Source organism: Daphnia pulex, chromosome 11 (assembly GCF_021134715.1).
Source record: "Daphnia pulex isolate KAP4 chromosome 11, ASM2113471v1".
Lineage (NCBI taxonomy): Eukaryota > Metazoa > Arthropoda > Branchiopoda > Diplostraca > Daphniidae > Daphnia > Daphnia pulex.
This window is the reverse complement of record NC_060027.1, coordinates 5392830-5413429: the sequence shown is the minus strand read 5'-3', so window position 1 is coordinate 5413429 and position 20600 is coordinate 5392830. Positions and strand designations below refer to the sequence as shown.

Sequence of the window (20600 nt, the reverse complement as noted above, 5' to 3'; positions counted from 1 at the left end):
TGTCTTATTCCAGCCATTTTCATCGGCTCCAATCTGTGCATCAAAGGTAGATATCAGATCCGACATATAATAGAGATGTATGACGTCACGTCGGCGTAACAATCCTGATATATACGACGCGGTGGCTGGCTGGCCATAGATAGATTCGCCTCGTGTACTATGCCAGGTTTCTTCGACAGCTTGCGCATCAGTCACGTTCACGTAACACACTTAAATAGGCTACGATGCTCACATATGAGCCGTGTGGGGTACGACACGTTCGCTTATATAGTATAGTCCAGGAGCACAGGACTTCATCAGCAAATAGACGGAACAAGTTTCTTTTCTTTTCTGATTTGTTTGCACAAGTCGACGTGAAGGGAAATGGCACGAGCCCATCAGCAGCCGGTGGCACTTTACCTGATTTGAAGAGCACACGACACACGCCTGTTCCATCAACTCCTTGTGTCTCTTTTTTCTCCTCCTCTTATAGATCGAATGTCACGTGGCAATTTGTAGTCCTTTTTTCTTATCCGTTTCACTGGATTTTCGCCCACTTTTTTTTCTTTCTTTCTTTACGATTGTAAAATCACGTAGCGCGGCGGTATCTGAGCGGCGGTCGCCATTTTCTCCCGCTCGTGCCCGATTGGAGTTTTCCTTCATTTCTTTTTTTTTGAAAAAGCCGAAACTAGATTGTAGAATACGTGAGTGAGTAGACGAGTTTCGACTGGCGAAGGGAAAACTTTCTTGCCTCGTATATTATACGCAGATTCTGATGGGTTTATCCTTTATCGCTCGATTTTTGGCAAACTATATGATACGGTATAGTTTCACCTTTCGGATATAATAATAACAATAAAGAATAACTGGTATATATATTTCACGTCGGCATCAACCAGTGTAGACACATCTAAATAGGAGCCCTATACTTGTAAGACCGAATATGATTCGATATATCAAAGTCGTGGAATGATAACACGCACCTAAGCGATTTAGCGCTTATTCCATGGCGGATTTTACCCCCCGCCAGTCGGACCGACCAGCTTTTGTTTGTTTGGTTTTTTTTTTTTTCGCCAGACGGACCGTCCATGCAACACCGTTCGTGACTTCATTTTGAAATGCCAAGTGTGTATATATGTATATATACATACATGGGTAGATATATAATAATAGTCAATAGATCATTCATTCTTTTGAGCTTTTGTGCTGATTTGGCGCTGCTGCCATCAGGTGATGCACATCCCGCCTGGCTGCCCGTGTATACACGCTCATTCTCCCCAGTATATATAATCGAGCGACTATTGAACCAGGTGTATTACATTGCATATATATAGTCTAAGGTGAAATAGAGAAAATAAAACGCACGACGCCGGCAGACGCCAACCGACGCCAGCCGACGTTTCTCGTCACGCCAAACGACAGTTAAGACGGCGACGGCGTGTCTAATCATTGGAGAGGGCCGGCACGCGTAAAGTACGGCAGCGTTTGCAGCGGGGCCGGGTAGGCTTCCAGCCAAATGGGTCCCGTGTACACTGGATGAGCCGGATCAACTTCGTCGCGCCACAGACCTTCATTTGAGACAATTTGTTTTTTAAAAAAAGTAAATCGAATAAGATTTGGTATGTAACATTTCTTTTTTTCTTTTTCTAGAAAGTGTAAACTCGCCTTTGGGTAGGTAAATGTCCTTTGTCACGGCTCCCTGTTGGACGACTGGCGCCACTAGCACATCGTCGCCCAGCAGATACTCTGTCAAAAATCAAAAGTGTAAAGGCAACGTTGAGTATAGACACTCACGTCGGAGTCACAAGAAGACAATGTCGAATGATTGATGAAATGATGACATTGTGTTATTTCTATAGGCGTAGCACATTGAAATAGACAGTAGTATTTCCCAAGTCGTGTAACGGAGTGCGAGGAAAGAAATCAAAGAAATAATAAAATGAATTAGCGGTGAAAGGAATGAGCTCGTCGTGCCATTTTAGGCCGGATATGGGAAACGCGCGGTGAGTGCCTATGACATTTCTTTTACTAGGCAAGTCTCTGTAGTAGTGTCTTGAGTATTGCGTAAAAGACATGTCATCTTCATCTTTTTGACAGTTTCACTTATATATTTGGCGGGTGGAGTGGGAGAGGGTTGGGGTGGGCGGCCCGTCCTCAGCAGACGGATGTCCGACGTGCCGACGCAGGAAAACCCCAACGAAGTAACGGGCGGCCGAGTTGAAGAATTTATGGTCATAGAAGAGAACCGTCGGGGTGTAGTTGGCATTTAATTCGATAGAATATTACTCGAGTGGGTGCTGGTGGTAGTGGTGGTGGTAGGGGGGATGTGACGTGCTCATTGCGTCGTCTTGGCCATCGAGTCGAGTGATAGCGTCAAAGCTGAAGTGATTGACTGCGCTCATGCTAAAGGCAAACGAGAGTGGCAAGAAGAAAAAGTGAAAGAAATAAAAGAAAAAAGAAGAAGAAGAAGAAGAAGAAGGAAAATATATGACGGCTGCATAAGTGAATTGACGATCATCTGTTGACGGCGAAGGGTAGGAAAGTGAAGAAGACGAGAAGAGTCTATTTAGGCCCAAAAGATAAGTGAAACAAAAAGAAAGAAGAAGAAGAAAAAGAAGAAGAAGAAGAAGAAGAAGAAGAAGAAGAAGAAAGTCGACGGCGGTTTTTAGCGTCGGCGCATCTCTTCATGTCTAACGCTATTTAGTTCCAGTCATCTGCAACTCAATGCCCGACTGTAGATTTTTTCTCTGAGCTGCTGCTGCTGCTGCTGCTGCGGTATACCCAACAGGGAACTTCCTTCATCCACCACCACCACCCGGATATTGCTTGGTGCACAAAAGGAATACAAAGAGCAACTGACAGATATAGTATACATAGATGTCTGGCGGAAGAGAAGAAGAAGAAGAAGAAGAAGAAGAAGAAGAAGAAAAAAGACTCGGTATTATATCGTGTGGATTATGGCAGCTAGGGGAGAAGACAGAGAGAGCACTCTCTCCGTGACGTCAACTACTTCCTAATATGTATAGCCTATTCGTATATAGACCGGCCACTTGTAAATAAATAACCTACCTACTAGAGCGTGAGTCTACAACACACACACAGTATATTAACAACATCACCTGACGCCATCAAGTCAAGAGACTTGTCTCAAGATGTGATTAAACGTCCAGCAGTCCGGCTCAATATATATTTTTGATAGAATCTAAGGGAAAAAAAGCCAAAACGGACTATACTAGGAATAACGGCTATTGCAATAAGATGGAAGACTCTCTTTTTCATTAGTTGACAAATCGGTTATATGTGTGTGTGATGTGTGTGTGTGTGTTGCCATTATTGCCTTAGATTCTCGTAGTGTACGACGTCTCTAGCAGCTCTAGCTCGTCACCAGTCTCCGACGACGGAGCAATATATCCGCTCGTTGTTTCTCGGATTAGTCTATCTATCGATCCGTCGCCGTTCCATTGACACAGATCCAAATATTGTTAACGTCGAAACGAGTAACCTGAGCGCGCCTTTCGCTAGCTCTTTCAAAATAAATATGTCAGTTGTATCTTCATAGCGCCCCTCTATTCACTTTCTAGACCGATTTAACGATGGAAAACATCCAGCAATTATTATACCGTAGTCGACTATTATTATTATTATTTGATTAAGAGTTTACGTTTGGGTGTTTTGGTTGTATAGGGGAACCCAAACATGGTGTGCAAAGATTACACGTTATCAATACGTACCTGAGTCGATGGTTTGGGCAACCGAGTCGGTGGGATCGATCCACCAGAGTGGCCGATTGATGGGCTGGCCGGTGGTCAGGGCTTGGCGGGCCAGCTCGATGATTAGCGGCGAATACTCGTAATGCAAGCTCGTCATTTTGAGTGCGATGTCGACCACCTACGTATACGAAATCAGAGGAATATAATGAAGTACATCAGCGAGTAGTAGTTCTCCTCTCAAGTTGGACTCAACTACACATGGAAAGTATAGAAGGCATCAAGTCACACAGGGGTCGTGTTAAGTTCTTGAACGACAACTTTGCACGACGAAATGAACAACTGACGTGACAATTTCCAAGTTCCAAGAGTCCTTCATTTGAGATGAAGCTGATGTCGTGGGGGTGGTGTTAAATGTGATGTAATAATGGCGATCAGTGCGTCATTGCCAGTTACAAAAAAAGTTTTAATTTAAAAAACGCTCTTTTTTTTAATACTTTGTCCGAAAACATTTCTACTTGCCATTAAGTTAAATGTTTAAAATTTATTTTCAGTGGCTAAAATTTATATATAGGTTAGAGGGCTAAACTGGCGTACGTTTCTCCTGCTCGGTCAGACAAAGTGGTTATCTCAAAATAGCGCAAGAGATTCGCAGAACTGTTCAACAGAAGGGGGAGACTGTCGGTTCAAATAGACTTTTGGGTCTTTCTTTTCTTGACAGACGCGCCGGGAGGGAATGGGAGCAACAAGTCGGGCGCTTTATACCTTATATATAGATTACCTTATTATATATACAGTACACACACAAGGCAGCACTAGTTCTACAGGCCTATAGGTCATACGGACGAAAGTCTTGACTGGCTGGCCGCCCAACAATTATGGCGTCGTCGTTTGAAGTTCAAAGATCAGCACTTAGATCAACTGCAATTTGGTAGCCGAGGCAAACTGACGCATCTTATAACGAGGTTGATGTGCTGCACTACTCCTCCGACTGCGTCATTTAGCCGAAAAGGGTGTGCAGTAGCCGACTGCCATCGACTGCCATTTTTTTTCCATTTTGAGGCTCTTTTGAGCTACTTAGTGAGCTGCTCGTCTTTAGCTATCGCTGCCACTTTGGCGCTGTGTAAGGGCCGCACGAGGTTGTAAAAGATTAAACGGGTAAATAAGTAGAAAGAGAAAACAAAATGGGAGCCCCAAAATAGGCCAAAGTCAAGCGCTCATCGTTGCCGACGCGCTTTCAACTCCATCAACTTGGGCCTCTGTGCGCGCCTCGACGTCGCTCGTCTTGTCAAAGAGATGAGCACAAGGAGCCGGCCGGCGCCTGCTGATCGTGTATACCAGCACGCCAACCTTTCCTCCGAGTCGTCTAATCGCGTCGTGTTTTACATCGCAAGTCTCTGCTGGCACCACTGTCATCTTCTCGTCCTATACGCCCGGCATGTTATTATTATTATTTCCCCGTGCCTATCTATGCACACACTTGAACTCTTTTTACCCCCCTCGTCGTTTCAAAGTCCCCCCGCGCGCGGGCTTTTCTTATTATTTCGCCATGTCCTCGAATAACCGGAGGTGTTTGGCTACATTACACACGGCATCCGCTCCATAAAGCAGAAAAAAAGTTTTTCTTTTTTTTTCTTTTTCTTTTTCATGTCATCCTCAGCATCAGATTCCATTTTCTTTAATTTTTTTAATTATTTGTCCTTTTTTTGCTGTACAGTTTTCTTGTTCCGGAGTAAACATTCTACGAATTTATGCTCAACTATGTTTCTCTCCTTGGTGTCAAGCTAGTAGCATGTCGTTTTCAGGAGGTTTCATCTACAAGAAACTTGTGTCGATTATGTCACATTTGAGTCAACACATTCTTAATGACACCGGGATATAGGCTATATAAAGCTGATGGAGTATATTAATCAAGCGCCAGTGTTTGAGCGACACGCCGTTGGTCCATATTGACACGCGCGCCAGTTTTGAAGTTTAATTATGAACTAGGTTCTGACGATCAGATTGTGATGCATACGCATGTTCTCGTTCGCAGTGTTAGATATTGCGACCGACACGCAGCAGCGAAGGAGGAGGAAAACGGGAAAATGGCACCACCAACTTGTTGTAGCGATTGGCAACCCGACGAACGGTGAAATCCGTCATGCCCTGATGCCCTTTCAACTGTTACTTCATACTGTGACGTCACGTATACATGGTAACGAAGTTGGCCAAGATCTTTTACATATGCGACGCCACGAACATCGTAGATGCATAGTCATCGCGTCTATAATATATGTATGATGGCAAACGATCGACATAGGGAAATTCCAAATTGCCAACCAGATGGTAGTAGAACCCAAGAGTTGATTACCCCCCTGATGATGTTCTCAAGTTCTCATTAAGATCACCGTCCTGTCCTGTGTATTGTTCGACGTGTCGAGTGCCGTGATGATCAAGGTGGGGTCGCTACTTGATGGGAGAGCAGAGTGTCTATTCTGTGGGCTATACTTCTACACACAGCAGCAGCCAGTTTCCTGTCCATATGACCGAAAGTCATTCTTTTCTTTTTTGGGTGCAGCCCATATAACGTCATCATGTGTATGCCGCCGCCGCTGCTGATAATGAGCGGATCGGGGCCCTGTCTTATTCCTCGCCCTCGTCGCGTTATAAATTGCCAGTCTAATTTGCCAAAATAAAAGCCAAAAAGAAGAAAGAATAGAAGAAGATGGCGAGTTGTCGAGAGCAGCGCCAGCACTCTTTTTTCTTTTTTTCTCGTTATCTTTTTTTCCCTTTTCCTTCTCTCCGCCCGCGCACCGAGAAGAATCTAAGTGGGATCCAATTAGGATTTCCCGACAACATCACACAGTTCAGAGTGAGATGAGATGAGATATTTAGGTGAGACGGGGGCTGTACAGCACAGCAGGAACTTTGCGTCCACAGTTTAGACGCACAAGAGAATCCGAAAATAATAATAATAGTATAATGTCTATATATACGTATACATGCTCTATGCACTTACTGGACGGGGTAAGTGGAACGAAGCCAAACAAAAATTGTGGGAAATAAAAGCAAAAGACATGAGCTGTACGCTTAGAGTATACATGTGTAGGAGCTGGAAGGAGCTGGATAGGAGGCATCGCGCAGTATACGCTTAAGACTTTTCTATTATTATTATTCTTTTGCTTTGATACTTTGATCCGCATGTTGTGTGTATTAAGTTGTGTAACGGATCACTCGGCCGCGGCCGAGTCTCTGCTAAAGAAAGAAAAAGGGCGGAACAACACATCAACCGCCTATAATACAGCCTTGCGACCGAAAGCTCACCGCACCGAGGCTATACGGTTATATACGGCGGGGTGGGCCGGGGCTGTGCGCTGCTGCTGGTGTTCAACCGCGCGACATGCACACAGTGCACACACATAGACAAGACGGCCAAGGCGGCCAGCAACTCGTCGATCGCCTCATCGTCTTCTGGTCTCCATAGAAAAAGAAAAAACGGAGATGAGCTGTCGCGCGTCGTCAACAGTGCTCAGCCCAAGAGTTGGCAGCTGTTGGTACATCAATCGCGTCTATGGATATCGCTGTTAGGCATAGCTAGAGATATTTCTATTGCAATGCGCATCATCATGCAGCCGGGGTTCACAAGAACGGCACTAATACTTCTATAGACGTGCGAATCCAAGAAAAAGAAATAAAAGAAAAAACAAGAGGGAAAGAAGCAGCAGCAACAAAAAAAATGGATGGATGGATGGATGGATGGATGGAAGGATGGAAGAAAATGGAAGAAAAGAAAGTGAGCGGGAAAGAGCGACAGCTATGCGTCCATGGTCCATGGGGCTGCTGACGGTGGTGGTGGTGGAACGAAAATCGAGGCGACGGCATAGATATTGGAAGATTCCACCAGCGAAAAAAAGTGATGAATACACACAAGACTCGGCAAGTCTATTAGATTCAAGGGTATCCCCCCACGCACACGCCCACTATTGGAATCGGCGGCGGAGGCCATTAGATGCGCTGGCCTCGCCCGCCATAAGATATAAATGCGCCATTCATAAATGCGAGGGCGACACTTATCCGAGTTGACTGTATTACATACACGTCTTAGATGCTATATGTTATGGCCTGTATCAGAGGGACCAGCAACCTGACTATGGTCTATGGATGTCTCAAAGTGACCCACAAAAATCCGACCAAAATAAAGGACAAGTTGGGCGCTCATGCTCGACAACCGTCCAATGTGCGCCCAATGTCTATGCACACTACGGCTGCTTGTATAGCCCATAGCACGCACTTATATAGTGGCAGCAGTAGCAGCCCATATCCAATGTTGTCTGTGATATATAGTCGACCCCGGAGTGTCAACAGTGTCAACACAGCGCAAAGAAAAAAGGCGGACAGTGCTGGTGGAGAGTAAAGAGACTGATGCGCAGCTCTCTGAGGCAGCAGTCTATCTATATAGATATTGTGTCGATAATAACAGTTTCGTGCTGCTCGTAATGAAACGGAGGGTTTCCTTTATGTACTTCATATACGAGATGGCCATAGAGAGAGAGACAAAAGGCTCTCTACACGGGATCTGTAAGATTGTAGACACTACATCTATCTATCTATCTATATCTACAGTATACTAGTAGCAGCAAGTGCTGGAGTAGTAGTGTATTAGATGCTGTGTACAGTACCTCTAGGTCGTAGTCCCACGGGGTGTAACTGAATTGCATCGTCGGCATCAAAACATTGGCCTGCATCCAGCGGACGAAGAGCTCTTTGTCGGGCAGAATCGTATTATAACCGTTGCCGCCGATCATATCCGGAAGGACAAATGCGTAGCCTTCCAGGCCGAACAGGAAGAGCGTCGGAATCAGCGTCGCCTATGATTATTGCATCATTTAAAAGTCATTTGTTATTAGCCTACTAGTTCAGCATACCCCCACCCTAATGATTTATTAATGAAATCCAAATTTTAAAATTGAATTCAGGGAATATTATTTTTACCAGGCCGTTGGCTTTGCCCCAAACGGTGCCCTTGTCCAGCATACCTACCACGAATTAAAAATTTTGATTTTTAAAGGCGAACTTTGCACACTATTTTAAGAAAAAAATAATTACGGGTAAATATGGGGATATCCTGGGCAGCCCAACCAGTTCGGATCTCGGTTATGCCCCCGAAGCGCTCCATTGTTCTACAGTAAGCAGTTGAGTAACCGTTGGGTGTGGCGTTGGCCGCTAATCGCTGACCAAAGTCGAATCCAACTGGTAGCCAATTCGTTTCTCCGGCATCAACCTTGAAAATAAATCAAATCGTAATAAAAAAGGAAAACAAATTATTTGTTTCTAAAATTTAAACGCTATTATAATACAAAAATTGGTATCATCAAATCAGACCTTGAATCCATCAAAACCGTAGTCTGTCTTGATTTTCATGATGCGCTCCGCCCACCAATCGCCGGAACTTGCTCGAGTGAAATCGAAATAGCCGGCTGCATTTCCTTGCCTTTCAAAATAATCAAATCCGTTCGACATTTTTCAATCAGAATTGTGTAAAAAAAAAACTACAAATTTTTCTCAATAAAATATAATTACCACCAGCTGGTTATCAGTGGCACTCCTAAACACGACATAAAAAATGTACTCAATTTAAAATTGAAGGCAATAATAATATAAGATAAATGAATTGTTTAAAAATATGATTATACCATTGGCGTCGCTGACGACGTGCGGACTTGCCTCCGCATACGAGGGACACTCGGCGTTGATAAACGGATGGATCCACAAAGTGACTCTAAAACCCTAGATGATAATCAATCACGTTCAAGTCCAGCCAGAAAAAAAGAACCAGAAAACATTCTACACTTCATTAACACGATGATGATGTTATTTGACACGATCACTAATTAGATGTGTGCCGTGTCCTGTTGAATCTAATAGCACAATCACTCCATGTACAAAGTTTTCACGTGCCAGATTTTGTGTTCGAGGTGAAAAGGTGCCGCCGACTCTCAATCAAAGCTTCAAAGGTATACAGTGACGGGCCGAACTTTCCTTTGACTGGCCTGTACTTTCTCCAACGTCGGCGATATGATGGATATAATATACACGTTTCGGGGTCATTGGGGATCTCTTGATTGCGGCCGCCATCAACAGTAGACAAGAGAAGAAATCGACAAAGAAAAACCTCCTCTATGGTCTATGGCGAAGAAAGAAAGAAAGAAAAACCAAAGCCAAGCGGTAGGAAATTGGCCGGGCAAAATATATAACGGTATATGGCGGACGGTAACGTGAGATTGGAAGACTTGGTGGGGAGAAGAAAAAGTTTGGGGAAAACATCTCCATCACGGTTGTGGTATGGAGACTATCCATCTATTTGGGAGAAAAAAGAGAGCTAGCTGTATAGCTATAGCTATAGGAATGTGCTGTGCGTAGGGTATAGAAAAGAGGCTCCGTGATAACGTCAGCCGCCTGTCCGATTCTATTGCCATTACTCCGACTCTCTCTCTCTCTCTCTCCGCGTGTGTGTGTTTTTTCATCTTCTTTTTTGCTGGCCGTCGCGTTATCTCATTACGCTGGCCAAGTGCATTGTAGAGGAATCTCCAAATAGCCTTTCGGCTCAACTTGAACTCTATACATCAGAATCACTCGCGGACCGCATAGAGAAAATATAAAAGAGCCTCGCCAGTGAGCTGATGGATTACCAGGAGCAGTAGCCCAGAGAAAAAGGGGGGGAGGGAGTGTGTGTGTGTATGTATGTTGATACAAAAAGAGAAAAGAACAACAACTGCGGCGCTGTATGTAGCAGCACACCAGCCAATGCAGTGCAGCACTTACAAGTTAACGACAATGCACAATAGGAATAACTCAATAATTCGCCCACCGCTCTTCACCCCACAGCACAGCCGCCCGTCTCTCTCATCCTGCTACTGCTGCCCCTTCCCGCACACCACGTCCGTTTCAGTTAAGGTCGAAACTTTGGACCGATAGACGGGCAACCCCTTTTTCGTCTGGGAGTTGTAGAGCAGCAGTTAGATTTCGTTCGACTGCTGCTGGGGCATCATATCAAGCAGGTTCGGTTCCCAGTTAGCAAAGTCTGAACTGGCATTTCCTCTTATAAAAGCGATTCTCGTCTCCACTTTTTGGCCCAGCATATATATACGTAGTCTCCCGGGCAGCAGCAGCAGCGTCTGCTCTTTTCCCCTCTCGAGTTGCTGATGCTGCAGCTGTTCTTTTCATGGCTTCCTCGCCGGCTTGATTATTGTCCCAGCAGTGATTTGAAAATGCGACCGACAATGACGTGCTGGTCGCTGTGCCCAGTGTCTATATAGCGTGGCAGTGTATGGTGGTTATTCCCCTGCTGGACCTTGAAAACTTTGAAGCTTTGACTTTGCTGGGCTCCACCACGACAACTGTCGTCAAGAGAGAACTGCTGGCACCGCACACTATACTGTACCACCACCACCAGCAGCAGTACACACACACCCAATCCGCCCAGTCAATTGTGCGATGACGATGTCTTCCAAGGGCGTGGACTCGCCCACATCGATCGACTTACCCCACCACCACCAGGACACAACAGCCGGACGGAAGCTGCTGCTGCTGTGGCCGGAGGATTTTTATTTCTTCTCTTCTTCTTCAAGTGATTGCCCATTAATTAATAATCTTCATTTTTGTTTTGTTACGCAATCACAACGCCGGGAGCAGCACAGGGAGGAAAGATAGAGGACAAGAATATTTGGCGATTTCTCGAATCCATCCGGCTCTCTATACTAGCTGGGCGGGCTGGATCAAAGGAGAACTATAAAAGAGAGTAGTATTGATTCGTCTAGGGATATACTTGGCTGTGCAGTTGATTAACCATTGCGGAAGGGTCGGCAAACTTCTCCGCGTCGAACCGGTGCTCGCCGTAGCTATAATCATCATAATCATCAAGATATGACCATATATTATACATTGTGCGCTGAATGCCTGTATAACTAAATCTATGGCAGAGCCAGAAAGACTAACCACGACTCCCATCGGTCATCGATCTCCAGTTGGCTGTTGTTGAACCCGTACTGGAGGATTTGCTCGGCAAAGGAGAGGACGCGGGCCTGATTGACCAGTGTCTTGTATCTCGCCCACGTCGACCTTTTCAACCCGTCCGGAAATCAAACACGAAAATGCGATGAGTTAATCAAATATAAAATCGGAATGGAGTCAACTAGGACAGACCAGATGGGATGCTCGAAGACGCGCTGGTCGGGAATGTCACGCGGTTTGGGCCAGAAATTCTGCGACAGGGCGTAAAGGTGCATGGCCTTGACGTCGGCCGTCGAGCAGACGGTGTAGCGCAAGCCGAGCTCCTGCTGGCCGGCAGCCGCCGCCGCCGGGTAGGGCAACTCGTAGCGGGACTTGAGGCAGAGCCGGTGGTCACCCGAGCTGTTCCAGCTGACGAACAGCGGGTTTTCGTGCAGGGCGAAAAAACCGAATCCGTCCGTGTTGATCCAGTAAGGTTCGAGGACGCCGGCAAAGTCGTTGTGGAAGAAATCGCCCGTCACGTAAGGGACGTCGGCCCGGCCGCCGTCGCCCATCAGCGACGTGTCGCCGTCGATGGGCCAACTCTGATCAAACACCTCGCCGCCGCCGTACCAATGGCCGTCGCCCATGTCGAAACAGTCCTGCACACACAATCAAAATCAAAAATCAAAAAATGAAATGAAATAAAATAAAACTTTTGGAGATTAAAAATATTATTCCTTTCCGGCTGCGGTGTCATATATTAGTATACTATAATAAATATATATCTCTAGCTGCATTGACATTCACAGACGGATTGAATATCTATTCCCATTCGACGGCGGGCGTTTCCGTTTCGAATGAGTTCGGGGAAATCGTCGTCGTCGTCTCTCCTCATCCGGCGCGCGTGCAAACTGGACGGAATGAAAAAAAAGTCAGAAAATAGACGCGACGTGATGTGCCGGCGTCTAACTTTTTTTTTTTTCCCTTTTTCCTGTATATGCACACAGCTCATCCGTCACTGCTGCTCTTTGCCTTTTGTTGGTTCCGCGTAGAGACGACGAGGGAAATGCTTTGGGAGAAAAGGGGAATGGGGAGGACGAGTGCAATCCTTCGTCTGTGAGCCACCAGCAATCATTTAGAAAGCCATCAGCTATAGGGGCTATATATCTATCTATCCATCTTGCCGAAATCAGGATTTGATCCATATGCTAATGTTAGACGGCGCGCGACGGGGATCTTTCGGTGCGCGCGTCTATGTAACCCGGCATCCTTTGAAAACTGCTACTGCTGCTGCCAATGGACGCGGGAAAGTTCTCTATTTTTCTTTTCTTGACATTTTGATTTTTGAATTGAGCGCGGGAATAGAGATGAGGCTAGGTTAGATCGTCATTTACCGCCAAGGAGTCAAATTGGCTCTTCCACTCGACGAAATGACACTGTCCATCGGCGGTGGGAGTCACTGACAATGAGGCCATCGTCCCGAATGTCCAGCATAAACCGGCCTCGTCGCAAGGCTCCGGCGGAGGCAAATCCAGAGGAATTGAGCCGGATCCCAGTTGGCCCACCAGCTGAGCGCCTGCATGTTATAAAATATAGTACATTTGATGATCATCATTATTTCGTGTGTACCAATATATCGAGTGTACATACAAACAAATTGCGACGAATATATGCTATAAAATACAGGAGCACATTATAAAAGGGTGGAGAGAAAGTTCCAATCAAAACTCTCGGCAGTCATCTGACTGCGGGAGTATATAGCATCATACAGGCCTATACGATTGCAGCCATTCCGACAGGATGGCAGGACATAATCCGGCCGTATAGACGCATCCATAGCGGACGTCAAGCCCAGCAGCCAGCCAGCCAACAACCAGCAAACGTAAAAAGCGGACCGAAGAGGCTTGCAAAAATAAGGTTATGAAATATAAACGGATCAGAAAGAGGATTTGATTTCTGGCTCCCATATTTTTTTCCCCCCACCCGACATATCTTTTTTCTTCTTATACACAACGCTGCTGCTGCTGCTGCTGCTGTTTCCTTCTTCTATGTCTTCCTTCCCTTCCCCCCCTTTGGGCTTTTAACATTGATTTGACTTTATTATTTTATTTTATTTTGTGGCGGAGGGAGGGGAGGGGTAGTTCCTCTATTACGATCCGATCTCTCAATGCTGCCGCTTCATGCCAGCCAGACTAGTATATATGGACGATGACTCTATACAAAAGAGAGAAATATGTCATAAATAAAAAGACATCCAAGTGATCCAACCAACCACCCCGGCCACATTGGGCGCTGGCTGGGCTGACTGCTGGCTCAACGCTGAGCCAAAAGCATCATCAAAGAAAGATTGGAGTTCCCGGTTGGGGGATATTAGCCCGACAGCATCTATCCTATAACCAGCAAACCCCAAAGTCTCGAGCTGTTGGTTTTTTGTTTTTTTCTATAGATCTTATATTCTATATAGCCTCTGGTTTCTGCTTCTGCTGTACAGCGGCGGCAGTAGTTGCGTGTTTTTGATGAATGGCCCTTTTACTGATGTTGTCCCGCACTGGTTGAATGATGAGCTGCTGCTTTTCCTGTGAACGCCGGCATCGGGTGGAAAAGCATTAGCGTGGTGCCATGGCCATTCTACACCCCCGCCAGTTCACGTTTTTCCTTCGTTGGTGTACATCGCACAAATGGCTAGCTCAAACATTTGCATTTCAGGAGAGCAGCGCAGCACAGGGCCACCCTGTTTCTATCTCATTCGATCTCTGACCATTTCAATTTCGTCATTTGATCTATGTACGCCCTTCAATACATCTCTCATGCATAGTCGTATGGCGTATCCACGTATCATACAGAATGTGCATTTGTAGTTGTGTGGACATGTATCGTTGTCCAGGACTCTGGGTACAATTGGTGCTGGAGCATAACGCGCATAATAGACTATCCGTGTACCAATGCTGCTGATTCATTCGATCAATAATCTCGATGAGTGGCAAGTTGACGACGATCACTCGAGTTTTGACATCACCATTTCTAGTATACTATATGATTTAGCCGTCACGGATGGGAAAACTTGGAGCGACCAGAGTTTGATGCTTGATTGAGGCGCCTTCCGGCGCATGGCATATAAGGAACAGCACGCAGGATATATCGACTGGAGCAAAACAATTCCGCCCATATTTTCAGAATTTTTTTTTTCTTTTCATTTAATTAATTTTATTTTTATTTTTACATTTAAGAAAGAAACAATTTCAATTTGAAAATTCAGTTGTAAGAGTACCGGTACTCTGCGTCTATAAAGCATATCGACGCATTATTAGAGCGACTTTTCTTTTCTTTCCCCCATCTTCAATGGGGTAAAATATATTGGGAAATGTTAAAAGTTGCGAGTTTGGCAGCCCATAGAAGAAGTTGGAGCGGTTGTTCGTCACTTCTTTATTTGAAAACATCCCCAAAATGAAAATTGAGAGCGTCAAAGCGGAGAGAGAAAAAAAAAGTACAAGCCGCAAGGAACTCACAAGCACCGGCTGCTGCAATAAGTAATAGGCAAACATGACTTTATTGTTGCCGGTATATTATACTTGCTTAGTCGCTTTATTTTGAAGCTATACAGACAGCGCAGTCTGTAGTATGTATCATGTAGTAGTTGTTTGCGTTTTCCAGCCTATATTATAACTTTGGCCAATTTCGCACTGGCCTTTTATTCTCTGGCGGCCGACTTGTCGGTTCCTTATTCTTCTCGGAAATGTGATGAACTTGAGAGAAATTCAGCCGTTAGCGCGGCTATTCATCATTTTCCAGCCGGTTCAGAATTTAAGAGTGGACGGCGAGGGTCGGCAACGTGAACGGAACAATGGGCCGGCAAAGCAGAGAATAAAAACGGCGCTTTTTAATCTGAGAAGTTGCACAGCGTCTAGCATTAACCAGCTTATCAGTATATATGGATATAGGTAATAGAGGTATTTCTACAAAGGAGGCTTCTCGTCAGCGTTGCTGCTGTGATGCCCTCCGTTTTCTTGATTTTGATTTTCCCTCTTTTTTATTTTGATTTGATTTATTTTCCGCTAAGCCTTGTGGCGTTTCTTTCTCCGTTGAATAGCTCTATTCGAGATTCTATGGCATATTGTGTACCGGATCTCAACTTTTCAGAACGTGTAGGCCGTCTCCCGACTAGTATAGATATATGATGGCCGCTAAACCCATTCGCTTTCGCTTCTTCTTCGTTTTTTTCCCTCCCTTTCTAGTTCTATTCAATATATATCTGTAAAAATGAGTTTGGATTCTTGAGATCGTGCCAAACCCGCGCGTATGCCCGTCCTATATATTCCATACTATATACAGAGTGGTATGACATTTTTCGCGTTTTGATTCGGTTCAACTGGCAGCCGGGCGCTTGAACTGGGCGACATCACAGAAGGGTTGGCTGCGTCTTCTTTTTGGCCTATAATTCGCTTTTCAAGGCATATAGCGGCAAGCGCGGCTTGTATATTAACGCACTATGCGCAACTATATTTTCTATTCTACAACTACATATAGCGGCAGCTATACAGCAGAAATATTCTCTTTCAACAAATGGAGCGGCCGATCTCAATTTATTCAACATGTAGTATCCCAGGGAGATGGTTTGTGGCAACTTTGTCTTTAGATTTAATAGGTGTATGTACGCACCCAGCAAGTTTTTGGCGTATAATAATAACAAAGATGGAGATGTAAGAGGACGTATGGAGGATCGAAAGTTGCGCATAAGTTGATGGTTTGACCTTTTTGCTTTCCTAGCTTTTCCACACGGCTGTCGAAAATGCACTTTTACATTTGAGGGGGAAATTCGATTTTTGTAGACATACGCACTGCACTGTAGTAGATAGTGTACACACGGACTAAGGAGCCATGTACACGTTCAAAAGATTCTTGATTTATTATTTACGAAAAGGAGTAACAGGAAAAAGGACTATAGTCGCTCAGCCGTTCTAACCTACGCGTCCAACAGAGTCATGCGTCCCTGATCCATATCACATAGGCTCTCCTATATTCGGCTGCTCCTATTCTCTAACCCCGTCAAGGATATTACGTATACTCTACTTCCAGATGCAGGAAGCGCACATGCTGCGCAACCATATAGCGTCTGCCAAATCAACCCATGCAGAGTGAGAAATGACGCCGATTATTTGGCTATTTATTTAATGCGACCTGCTCATCTTTGAAGTGCGGCAGCAATCTCTTTACGGTCGGCCTTGCTTGGAACGCGCCGGGGTCTTTTGGTCCATTTGTTAAGGTCTTATTTCGGCTTTCTAAATATTCTTAACATTTTTCGGCCAGACTGTTTCTAGTGGGTGGAAACAAATTGGTAGAGAAACACAAAATGTATACGATTTGCTGCTGCAATTGGAACTTTTTCCCCTGATAACATACCGTCGTAACAGCTTGATAAAGTAGATTTATGATGTTTACACACCGCTATCTATAGCCGCACAGAGTATTTTAATCGGCTCCTCCCCACAGCGCATGCGTTTTGGATTGCAATAACTATATTTTGATATTGGAGGAATTACGAGATGGATCAAGCCAGACACAGCTAGCTGATAGCTATAAAAAACAACCAAACATATTTTTTTAAGCGTGTTTTAATCAACGCATAATTAATGTTGACATTTACAAGCAACATTTTTTTTTTCTCTTTTTGTAATTGACTAATTTTCAGCTGAAAAATGTTACTAGACCAAGAGTTTGATTCGATCAATCCATTTAAAATTTGGTAGTTACAAAAGTGTTGGGAAGGTTTCACGCAAATATGATAATATAATAAGACTCTATACCGCTATTCTCAACAGGATCCCAGACTCTCTGTACCTTCATATGATACTGCTATACTTGGTAATAGGAAAAAAAATTTGCCTCACTTCTAACTTTGTTTGGCAGGCGAACCGCTTACATAAGAATACATAAGAATAGGCAATTTGCACAGGGAATTTTCCCTTGGCGCTTATACATCTTAAGGAACTTTAAGTGGCAATTCACTAAGAAAATTTCATCTCAAAACGACGTTAAGTGAACATACTAAATTCGAATTTTACGACCCCTAGTCCCCAGCATCTTAAAAAGAAAACATTATTCAAGTGTGATTTAAGCTTATATAAAGCCATCGGTACCTGATGCATTATTATGGCCTAAGCAGTAAATAAAAGTTAGAGATCATGTGAACGAGAATCCATCAACTATAATAAAATCATATAATGCAGATGTGCTGTACTGTACTGCTAAATCTGTCACCTAATGCATGTTTGAAAGGGCATCAAGGGCGGTCGTAATGGAAAAGTTCTCTTGGCGAGCTGGCGTATATCACGACGGATGCTAAATAATGTTATTCCATCATTTCTCGAGTTCTTTGCAAAGTATAGACTAGTCAAGAGTTCAAAATAAAAAGGAAAAGCACAAGAAAGAAGAAGCAGATGAAAGAACACGCTTTTTGTTTTACGTGTGTGGGTTGATGCTGCTGGTTGAGGTTTGCATCAGTCTGCATTTAATAGAATACCTTATTTCGTTGACATATATTAAGATCAAAAAGATACTCAACGGAACGGTTTCAACTTTCAGTCGTTGAGTTTCGGTGTCGCGGTGCGGAACCAGCACTGAAAGTCTGAAACGCTAATGCGATTCTTCAATGCAAGATGGCAATAAATGTATGCAGCAGTTTGGCTTTTTCCTAGTTTTAATACCGTACCACACCCCTTTCCATCATTATTAATTCATTTCCAATCCATCTCAACTTTTTGCTTTCACTGTGTCTTTTTTCATTCTCGGCGAGGTTTAAGGGACGACATTTATATTCAACATATAGTTACATTTTCTGGCATTCAGATTTAAAATCCTGGTAGAAACTAGCAAGAGTCAAACACTGAAATTGACGTTTTCTTTTGGTGATATCCACTCCCTGGTCTAATCAAATAAACATCACGGACTTCTACTGGCTATATGTACCGCTCGACATCATTGGTTATGCATTAACTGTCACGGCCATACATTTGCTTCTCTCTGAGGGCCTGCGTATGTGCGGATAGATGTCGACTGATTAAACATTCAGGTAGGATATTGTGCCTGTTTGCATTTTGACGCTTGTTTCCTGTAGGCTACGATTACATTTAAAAGCTACAAAATCGTTTGATGTCGTCGTCGCCTTGTTTTGGGAGAAACGGCAAGAAGTACTGAATTAGGCAAGAATTAACATGTTGGGCTTCCTAAACTTTTTTCAGGTAAACTAAAAAATAAAGAAAACTTCCCGAAACAAACGTTTTTTCTTCTTTTTTTTTTGCCGAAAAAAAAAAGAAATAAAATTTCATTTCCTTGCCAAAAATTTCCCTTAGCTCGAACGTGACATGATACGAAGACAATATGGAGAAGATGAGGGATTGTTCAAATTTCCTTTTTTTTTAAATAAATCCAATTACAGGGTATGTACCTTGTTGCGATTGGTAGACAAAGTCAAAGGCGTTTCCATTCCAAGCGACTATCAATGAAGTCTCCTTCGGTTCGATCCCAGCAGCAGCCGAATCTGATGGTCGAACGTCTGGTGTAGCGGCGAAAGCGGATGCCACCCACACGGCCACCAGGAAACCTGCTGTCAAAAGTCAAAGAGGATCATCATGTAATGTCCAGCTGTTAATGCTCAGGTTATGTTGTGTAATGCAACTTACCCAATCGGCTGTCCAGCATATCGTCAAGAAGTTGGCGATGTGGAAAAACTAGGCACAAAAAAAAAAAAAGAGGAGATTGAGATGGGACGCGTGAGCGGACGGGAAAGAGATGAGCAACAAAAGTGTACCACTCTCGCAAAGAGAATCGAGAACCAAAGTAATCGAATCGAATGGAACAAGTAATTTTTCGCGATGCGCACAAATAAAAAGAAAAGAAAAACACAAACAAAGATAAACCGTAACCAGCAAAGTATAGGAGGAGTGACCCGCAACAACTGGCCAGCGACCGCCCTATCAACGACGGAATGAGATAAGCGTTTGAAAAAGTCCGACCGAACCCGGACTGGGCAGCAGACGGTTGGTGAGATAGCAGCACGATCATCCCTGCCGTCCCCTGTGTGTCAATAGAGAAACTTCTCGCCTTTCAACCTCTATGACTATATACCATTTGTGTGTGTGTATGAGGTATATATATCTATCCTGTGTATGCATTGTGTATCGTTTGAAAGCGGCCCGGCTGCTGGCTCTAGAGTCTATACATCTCGCCCAGCATTTTGAACTTTCAAAGGGAAATGAGACCCTGCGCCTTTTGTATAATGATCCCGGCAACATTTATCCAATGAAGAAGACTATTATGTAATATAGTACCGACTGAAATATAGGCAGAATTGCACAAAGCAAATAATAAGCGTTGAGGATTCGCCCGATTTTCCTAGGTGAAACGAAATCTTTTTTTCTTTTCTGACTTTATGTAACGAGTTTGCTCATTAGGTGTGCCAAAGGATGGGGAGGTAGACGACGGAAGTGGATGTTGGGTGGGGGCATTGAATTGACTCAAGATGCTATCTCTAGTCATCGCCGTCTGTGTGTTTTCTGCGCATCATCACGAACGCATCATCTTTAGAGATATTTAATTAGGTGACACGGTGCAGCAGCAGTATCTAGTACATACGTGACTCGTTATATACTTCTCGTAGCGTTGTCGTCTTATTGCTGGACGCGGATAATAAAGTAGACGTGGCCGGCTGGTGGCGTATACACAGACGATAGAACAGGTCGACGTGTTATCCCGTTCGAAAATAAGAAATGCGCCAAAGGTTGCACTTGCGATTAGGAGACGTCTACTCTGCGTCTATTGCTGGTCTCACACGTACGTGTATACACTTTAGAGAGCCCAAATTGATCAAAGTGAATATCTTCGCCTAGGAAATATTTTTGAAAAAGAAAGAAAAATAACGTGCTAGTGCTAGCTAGTGTGCCTAGCAAA

General features: G+C 44.2%; 1 protein-coding gene across 5 annotated transcripts; it reads right to left on the bottom strand.

Annotated features, from left to right (window-relative positions):
• Positions 1–1275: 1275 nt before the first annotated feature.
• On the bottom strand, positions 1276–19730 carry LOC124207020 (myogenesis-regulating glycosidase-like). Of its 5 annotated transcripts, none has more exons than XM_046604257.1 (16): positions 19577–19730; positions 19334–19381; positions 19099–19257; positions 13052–13233; positions 11871–12316; positions 11664–11786; positions 11494–11566; positions 9362–9455; positions 9249–9273; positions 9051–9159; positions 8775–8949; positions 8661–8704; positions 8348–8536; positions 3711–3867; positions 1645–1725; positions 1276–1547 (listed from the first exon to the last, which is right to left on the bottom strand). In XM_046604257.1, exons 1-16 carry the CDS (start codon positions 19713–19715, stop codon positions 1426–1428), a joined length of 2166 nt encoding a protein of 721 aa, XP_046460213.1. In that variant the 5' UTR covers positions 19716–19730; the 3' UTR covers positions 1276–1425. The 5 variants fall into 5 exon arrangements, with proteins under 5 accessions (XP_046460213.1, XP_046460214.1, XP_046460218.1 ...); XM_046604258.1 differs by having other exon boundaries at positions 19099–19254; XM_046604262.1 differs by having other exon boundaries at positions 19462–19604.
• Between the last annotated feature and the right edge of the window lie 870 nt (positions 19731–20600).